This window comes from Ipomoea triloba, chromosome 3 (assembly GCF_003576645.1).
Source record: "Ipomoea triloba cultivar NCNSP0323 chromosome 3, ASM357664v1".
In the NCBI taxonomy this organism is placed as follows: domain Eukaryota; kingdom Viridiplantae; phylum Streptophyta; class Magnoliopsida; order Solanales; family Convolvulaceae; genus Ipomoea; species Ipomoea triloba.
Window position 1 is genome coordinate 17495465 of NC_044918.1, and position 9072 is coordinate 17504536.

Genomic DNA, 9072 nt, shown 5'->3' on the forward strand with positions numbered 1-9072 from the left:
TTAGGAGGAGTTGATTTGGTTTAACGGGCCAAAGCCTGTATGTTGCGGGCCAAAATTGGGCTACCAGTCTCACATTGAGGTTGATTATAATCTTATTGGACCAAACCTTTGATAGGCTTTTGGTCCGATTCAGGCCCAACAATGTAGAAATGGGCCTCTTCAAACATCGCAATTACCAAATCTTGTCAGCTGTCTCTTCTCTCTTCTCCACTCTTCACTCCTCTCCCACATCTTTACACTCTCCACTCATGCCAATTTGGCTCTTTCAGTAAGGAATCATCGTCTCAGATTAATCCTCTGTATATATAATTCATATATAGAGACTAGAGAGAGAAAGTGATGGTGAGGATAATACCAATGGCGTCATCGATTCGCCCTTCGCTCTCTTCGCTCAGGCTCTCTGGGAGCTCCCGCTTTGGCGTCTCCCTCTTCTCTCACAATCCTTGCCGGAGACTCGCTTCTTTGCATCTCGGCACTGGTATATTCTTTCTCTCCATGCTCAATTCACTTTCCATCCATCGAAAATATTTGTTTTTCTTTGAATTTTAATTGATTTTCCCCGTTTCCGAACACTAAATTCACCGTTTCCCCCTAAAATTTTCACCGTACGCTAGTATGTTTGTATATGATTGGAATTGTTGTTTTGATAAATCATTTCTATTTCCGAAGACTGTATATATACACACGTATATTGATTATGTGTGTGTGGGTGTAAATATGCATGTATAGTGTATTGATAAATCTTTCCTATTTTTATTTAATAGTGTGTGCATACATATATGTTTAACAACATTCACGGTAGAATTGTTTTTTGTTTAAAATTAAAAATAAAATAATAAGAGATTAGGCTGCTTTTTTAATGTATGAATTGGGGTCCTTTATTTTTATTTTTGTTTATTTATTTTGGTTGATTACATGAGCTGATGAGCATTTAAAATGAATTGCAATTGATAAAGGAAATTTCTTCATTTGGGGTTTAAGTATCGTAACTGTGCTTAAAAAAAGGATTATTTATGCATTTTCTGCAAATGCATGATTTAGCATCCATTTGGCAGAGTTCCCTTGCAACATGTGTTTGTGTGTGTATTTTAAATTGGTGGTTAAATTTTCAATATTGTTCCCCCCTCCCCCCCTCACAAGTGAAATTTAGGGTGGGAAGGTGCCAAGGTGGCATGTTAGGAAGATTCATTAGAAGATTACTTATAAGAATATTGATGTGAGCTTCGCCCATCTTAGATGGAAAGTTCAAACCCACTACTTGGAGCAACTGAAATTTTAAGATTGCTCAAGGCCAGCTTTCCATTTCTGGATTTTCAGATTTTGCTGGACTATTCTGTTTATCATGGTAGAGCTAGTTTGAGACTTGAGTTTCTATTCTGTTATTTTATTGTGACAAGCGAATAGACTTACGAAAAGTCATACGGGACCGAACTCCCAAGCATCAATTTTGGGGTTCTCAGAAGTTCACCTCATTTACTGGAATTTTTTGAGTTTAGCAAAATGTTGGTTTGTTTGGTTTGTTTTGCACTTACTTTGTAGTATTGGTGATCTTCCAGCTGTTCCACAGTTGCAATCTTTTGGCCTTAAAGCTACTTACTTGCTACGAGAAAGGGGAAGCAGAATGGCAGTGAGTGCAGCTGGAAACATGGCAAATGCAAGCACTGCTACTACCCATGAAAATGTCTTAGAGTGGGTAAAACAAGACAAGAGAAGAATGCTTCATGTTGTTTACCGGGTTGGAGACTTAGACAGGACAATAAAGTATACATCATATGCATCATTATTTCGCTTTTCTTTTGTGAACTTGCGCGTGATACTTGTCTTGATATTCTAACGGGACTGCAGGTTCTATACTGAATGCCTAGGGATGAAGCTTTTGAGAAAACGTGACATACCTGAGGAAAGATATACAAATGCCTTTCTTGGATATGGACCAGAAGATTCTCACTTTGTTATTGAGCTTACATACAGTAATGAGTCCTCTATCTTCTTGAATGACCTCCCTTTACAATATTTTAGAGCATCTATACCAGATGCTTGAATTTGAATTAATTTCATTCCTAATTCGAGCCTTGTCTTTTATCACCTTCTTGTGGTTGTTTAATGGTGCTGCCAGATTATGGGGTTGACAAATATGATATTGGATCTGGTTTTGGCCATTTTGGGATTGCTGTTGAGGATGTAAGTTTGCATTCTTCATTATTTGCAAAATAAATATTACATAAACATGGGAATCTTGATTTTTGTGCTTTTATTTGGGTGGGGGATCCAATATTATTTCTAAGTTGCTCACTTGTATATGCTCTAGCACTATTTAGACCGACTCAACAATGTGTTTGTGCATATTTTCTGTTGCTGAAGAGCATTCCTTCCATGTTTCTGTCTTAATTCAATCACTTTCTGCACCTTTTAGAATGCTTTTTCTTCTTCCATCATGGGCATTCATTTTATCCTGGATATATTTATTTAAATTCCTTTGCTATGATCATTCATTTTAATCTGAACATATTTATTAACTGATGATTGACTTGGGTAGGTTGCGAAGACTGTGGATCTCGTAAAGGCTAAGGGTGGCAAAGTAACCAGGGAACCTGGTCCTGTCAAAGGTGGCAGTACAGTTATTGCTTTTATTGAGGACCCTGATGGTTACAAATTTGAACTTTTGGAGAGGGGTCCTACACCTGAGCCACTGTGTCAAGTAATGCTTCGAGTTGGAGATCTTGATCGTGCCATTAAATTTTATGAGAAGGTAGAAACATATGAGAATATGCCCCTTCTCTACCTCTTAGTTTCATGATCTATCATATTTATAATGCTTTCTCAGTTGCTGGCTTATTTGGTCCTCTATAATTTTCCTGTATAAATTCTAATTGTATAGAATTCATCTTTTAGGCTTTTGGCATGGAACTTCTACGCACACGTGATAATCCTGAATACAAGGTATGACATTCTCCAATTGAATATTGACAGGAAAAATTGGTAGTGCCAAGGATATATGAGTGGAAGTTAGAAATATCTTTTGTAATGCCTTGCATCTCTTTATTCTTAATTTTCATTCATGCCATTGTATCCTTTAGTATATTGTCTTTGATTCTTTGTTTTTGGTAGATAACTGCACTTGAGAGAGAGGTTGGAGTGTAGTTTGCACTTTTGCTTTCCCTACAGACTAATGATAATTCTCCTTAATATCTAAAACTATTTCTAAAAGATTTAACAGATCCTGTTTATATTGTTCATAACAGTAATGATGCCCAAGAATATTGAAAATTAAGTATACCGCACTTCATGCTGCTTTTCTTATTTTCTTCCCCTACCAATTTTTTTAGTAATGATGTCCTTGTGTTAGTAGCTACTTTCTTGCCAAAGGCTGTGTGTTTTTTCTATTTTCATAGTAATGATGTCCTTGTATTTTCATAATCAATAATTTGGGGATTAAGTCAATTCAATTGGTTGTCAAGAATAGTATCATTTCCACGTTTGGTCCTCAACTACAAAAGGAAAAAAGAAATTCATGACTTGAACTTTAGTCAACTTGTTAGGTTTTTAGTCAGATTTGGAGTGATAATCAAATATGACCAGTTTTGGGGGCTATCTTTGTCAATGCTTTCCTTCCCTCACCATTGCCACCAACAAGCTCACTTGGAAAAAAGAAAAAACCCCATCAAACTCCCCCATATATAAGCCTCTAATTTCACTTCCCTCTCCTTCCCAATGTATTCATTGCACCACCATTCTCCAATGTGCCACCACCTCGGCACCTCCATATTAGCTCCTATATCTAGCTTTTGTCAATTTCCTAAACAAAAGTTACTTCACACTTTTTTTTGTTTTTGTTTAAAAGAACTTGATAAGAGAAATAGAGGAAAACAGAAATGAAATGCTACTAAACTACCCTGAAGGTTTAAGAAACCAGGACAGAGGAGATGGAGGTGGACGACAGATATATAAATAGAGAAGAAGATGGGAAGAAAATAATTATTGGCTGGTAGAGAAGAAGATACAAAAAGGAGAGGCTTGGTATGAATTGACTAGAAAGCCCTTGAGCCTTTGCCACACTACTGGCTTGTGACCATTTTCTGTCCATATCTAACTGAAAGTCTAATGGCAGGACTAATGATGTCCGAAGTCATCAAAGATCAATAACTGCATCCAGTTTTTCTAATTTTTCTTTCATTGCAATTGATAATTTGGACATCCAGCATATTTCTAAAACAGTTGTTGCCAAATTCCATTTATAATTCCAGCTTGTACTCATAATTGCAATTTACAGACAGATAAGACTTCATTTTTTCCATAATAAGACATTAATTTCTTTGGTAATCAAGATTTTCATGTCTGAGAATTTACTGTTGTCATCTGTGCAGTATACAATAGCAATGATGGGCTATGGTCCTGAAGATAAGAGTTCAGTCATGGAGTTGACTTATAATTATGGTGTTACAGAATATGACAAGGGAAATGCTTATGCACAGGTAACACTTCAAAGAAACCAGTACCTGTTAGATAAATCGTTTTGCCACAAGATGATATCTTATCTTAAATATCTATACAAGCTAACTTCATGATTCATCTCTTAACAGATGGCAATAGGCACTGATGATGTTTATAAAACAGCAGAAGCAATAAGACTCTGTGGTGGAAAGATTACCAGGGAACCAGGACCACTACCTGGTATAAACACTAAAATAGTAGCTTGTGTTGATCCTGATGGTTGGAAAACGGTATGTTCTACCCTTATGATTACTTGTTAGTTGTTACCCGACGCCACTCCAAGTTGTACAATTTTTTTTCAAACCCAACTTTCTTTTTTCCTATTTTTGTCAAAATCTTTCAAAGTTCTTTAAGATATGCTAATTGTATGGTTCTGGGGGTACCTTTGCATACTTTGACAATTCTGAAATGTAGAGATTTGAGTGCCAAGTTCAAATTGAAGATAGGGGGCCTTACATGTTGGGATTGAATTCATGTGAATCACAGAACATATTTAATCTTCTTTCAAAATCCCTGAAAACCAGAAATCATTTTTGATTGATCAATTGATATCCTTTCCTTGATAAAGGCGTTCACGACTCGGCTCATTGGTTACTGTGACCTTGCAGGTTTTTGTGGATAATGTAGATTTTGTCAAGGAATTGGAGTAAAGCTGTCACAAAGTAGATGTCATAAATGAAGACCTTCATGCCATGAGCATTGAATTCTGATTTTGTGGATAGACCGACCATAGAAACCTGCAACTTTCTTCAACATTGTAGATGCATTAGTTTTTGTATTATTACTTGAAACAATATTGCTGCCAGTCAAAAGTGTTATGCACTCAACAACTCAACTTGGAAAGTAGAATGGCTCTTGATTACATTTCCCATATTGTATTATACCAGCAGTTGATTGTTCAGTGAAGCTTCCACTATTCCAGTCCCTACTTTGAGTTTAAGCAGTTTGGCCTGTAAATACTAAATAGACAATTATATGTGACTGACCATTTTGATTGGTTTAAGTCTCCCTTTTGGGAGTGGTCATTTTAAAAATGAAATATGATATAATTTTGAAAAATTAAGTTTTTTTTTTAATAAAAAAATTAACTGTGTCATTTATTAATTTGCATTTATGATAGAATTGTTGTTGTGAATCATGTAGCACTGAGCTACAGTCCCTGGCAAGTATGGCTTTCTAGGAACTTTATTATTTAAACTTTGATAATACATTTTGGAAATATCTATTGATATTGGATGAACCTATTTATCCACATGCACTTAAGTTCTAGCAACTTTAATTTTTGTCCTCCTTCCATTTACAATTTTGCATCATGAACAAGTTTATCAAATGAAATTAAAGTAACAAGCCAATAATGAACTGTAACAAAATATGACTTTCCACATACATATAGACCACCTAAATCTTGGGATTTAAATTATTGTAGACTATATACACTATTACATGAGGTAGCAATTTGCATCAATCCTTCTACTTCTTAAACTAATATTAATATAATTTACATTAATATATTATATTATCGATATCCAGTACACCAAACGTTATAATTGATAGTAATGACACAAATTTGTTTTCTTATATTTACTAATTTTTAGAATCAATTACTTACTATATATTATGCCAAAAAATATATATAGTTGAAAGGCAATAGCAAAATTATAACTTTATTTTCTTATATTTGCTTAACAACCAGTGCCGTGTTTAATTTCAAATGACACTGAGGGCAAGATGTTGGATTTAATTTAGTCCTCCAAGCCCCTATCTAGCATACATATATAATTTTTTTTTCGATATCTCCTACTCTGATGCCTCCTTTTTAAAGTAAAATAACGATGTATTTTGCTCATATCAATTATCAAGTGATTGAAAAAAAGAAAGAAAAAAGTGATTTCTTTCAAAATTGATCATCTATTTTTTTTTGGGCATATTGGCATCATATTGGGAGTAACTGAAAGTTTTTTTTTTTTTTTTTTTTTTTTTTTTTTTTTCACATTTTCGCTATACACACACACATATATTATATATATAGATGCATGTGAGAACAATGCTGTATGTAAACACAAAATAATATTAGCTGTCGATTTGGAATGATCAATGACAAAGTTTCAGAGTACATCCGCTAATATATTAACTTGAAAGACTTGAGCCATATCATCTATACCTCCATGAATATGAATATATATTAAATTATGCTGTTCTAATAAATAGTAAGCTTTGGTTTGAATATAATATCAATATATCACATATTCATCTACCCACGATATTTATGTACTCTTCTAACACAAATTCCTGTGTTTTATTCCAAAATCAAAATCAAAGTTTGCTTTATACCTTGTGCGCATCAAATTGCATCTTTTGTGCAATCCATACCGTTACCTTAATTCCCATTTTTTCTTCTCCCATTTTTTACTTTAATTTGATGTGGACACTTATACCAAAAACGAATATGATTTTATTCCTTTGTCTCCTTTTTATTATTCACTTATTTAATTTGTCTCCTATTTTAATCCTTCTTTTATACGCTTTATAAGAACAAAAATACCATTTACTTGAAAGTGATTCGTTATTAGCCATTGAGAAGATCTCGCAAGCTAAGGACAAAATAATAGGGACCCTTAGCTTATATGGATATTATTAATGCTATTCGTGAAATCAGTTTGGTTAGCGTATGAGTAGCCTTGCATTCTTGTCCCTTAAAAGAGGTCGGGAGTTCAAACTCTCTCTTGTATGAAAAAAAATCAATCTGGTCAGCACTTTGTCCCTTAATTAGACCGACATAAAATCAATTTGGCCAGCATTTTGTCCCTTAAGTAGACCGGCATTTGCGCTAAGTCACTCTAATGCTATTAAGTATCAAGAAAGGTGTACGAAATGATATTTGGTGAGAAGTCAAAAACAAGAAAGGCCAAACAACCATGCATGGCTATCATCATAACTTTAATTTCTTGTTGATTATCAAGATATCAAAACTAGATTTTCATGTCTTTCAAATCTGCGGCTGAATCGAAATCCTACACGTTTTATGTGATTCAAGCCATCGTATACAAGAATCTATTCTTGATTACAACTATGTTTAGGTTAATTAATTCGTGAAATCAACCTACATATATCCTATGACAAAAATCTTAAATAAAATGATATGGCCATAGAAGTAAGTTGGTTTAATTTAAGGTTTAAATGGTTTATGTTATTCTTACTAAAATAATAATTAGAATCTTGAGTCCAAAACATACACTTGCGTGCACATATATGCCATGATCTATGCCCAACAATCCTTCCAAGACCAACAACTTCAAACCCTTAAATCAAACATATATTACATTACCAAAAGTTATATATATATAATCATAATCAAGTGAGAACCAGCCTTAACCTGCGAAGGATTGCACCGCAATGGTTCCCACATAGACTTTTGCGGTGCAATTGTATTCAGTATGGTGCAATCATATAGTAAGTGCGGTGCAATCCTTCAACAGTTCGCACCTGATTACGGACACACACACATATTCTGATTTATATGAAAACTACTCTCATGTAAGACAAATCTGAACTGTCCATCTAGTAAATTTAATGACTAAAAATATATGTTCGCCGAGTTAAAGATTTATTTATTTTTAATTAGTGCCATGTTTGGTGATATGAATGTGTTAATTATTATTTTCCACTCTTACCCAACATAAAATATTCTACATTAGGAAAAATATGATATTGAATGAGGAAAAGCATAAGACAATGATTTGTTCTATTTTACATCATGGCTCAATCAAAGGGTCCATCAAGCTAAGGCAAATTAAACACCAACCATGTAAAAAAATTGAAATGATTTTCACCTCATGGGGAAAAAGCATTGAACTCGATCACCCAACAAAAACAATTTCATTTCATCATCAAGCTTTTTTTTGGTGTTCCCACTTTTAATCTCCTTTTAAAAAGTTAATCACCAATGAAACATATAGAATAAATAGAATAGAAAAAATTCCAGACCAATGAGCCAAAACGAATATGTTACTCCTAAAAATGAAAACAAAAAAGAGAGAAAACAATTCAATTGCTCGGGATCATACAGTTATCTAAATACACTTGTTCAAAAATCCGTAATCGTAATATATTTTTTTGATTGACATTCACCTACAGAGATTAGTTGGATCTAATGCTCGAATCCCTATATCTTAACACCAAAAAAGCACAAATCCAAGTGTTGGATGCAGCTGTCTACTTTATACCCAACCCTAATTAGGAAAATATTCCACTGTACTGGTAGTATCAAACCATAAAATGAGAGAAAGGCATTAGCAACATCATTATACCGTGGACCATGGTCCGCATTATAATGTGAACCACTGAAATACAGTTCAATTTTAGTATACCGATGATTTATTTTTAATATATGGAAAGGTTCTTTTTTAGGTATATATACTACATAAAAATGAACATTCAATACATTAAAAATGAACTTTCAGTTTACTAAAAATGAATTAATATTTATCTGTAGTTCACTTTGCAATGTGAACCATGGTCCATAATATAAATTTGCCATGATATTTGTGTATCCATCCTTCATGAGATGATAAAGAAAACATA

At 33.8% G+C, this 9072-nt stretch overlaps 1 protein-coding gene across 1 annotated transcript; it reads left to right on the forward strand.

Moving 5' to 3' along the window:
• Nucleotides 1–339: 339 nt before the first annotated feature.
• Nucleotides 340–5417, forward strand: LOC116013846 (probable lactoylglutathione lyase, chloroplastic). Its single transcript, XM_031253797.1, has 9 exons — nucleotides 340–478; nucleotides 1557–1761; nucleotides 1846–1970; nucleotides 2117–2181; nucleotides 2537–2749; nucleotides 2893–2940; nucleotides 4365–4472; nucleotides 4581–4721; nucleotides 5100–5417. The coding sequence occupies exons 1-9, from the start codon at nucleotides 340–342 to the stop codon at nucleotides 5139–5141; spliced, it is 1086 nt and encodes a 361-aa protein (XP_031109657.1). The 3' UTR covers nucleotides 5142–5417.
• The last annotated feature ends 3655 nt before the right edge of the window (nucleotides 5418–9072 follow it).

Excerpts from the sequence above, each read along its gene's own strand:
- LOC116013846 (XM_031253797.1), top strand. The coding sequence starts at position 340 with ATGGTGAGGATAATACCAATGGCGTCATCGATTCGCCCTTCGCTCTCT. Across the intron at positions 1,762-1,845 it reads GACTTAGACAGGACAATAAA|GTTCTATACTGAATGCCTAG; the intron begins GTATACATCATA and ends ACGGGACTGCAG. Across the intron at positions 1,971-2,116 it reads TGTTATTGAGCTTACATACA|ATTATGGGGTTGACAAATAT; the intron begins GTAATGAGTCCT and ends TGGTGCTGCCAG.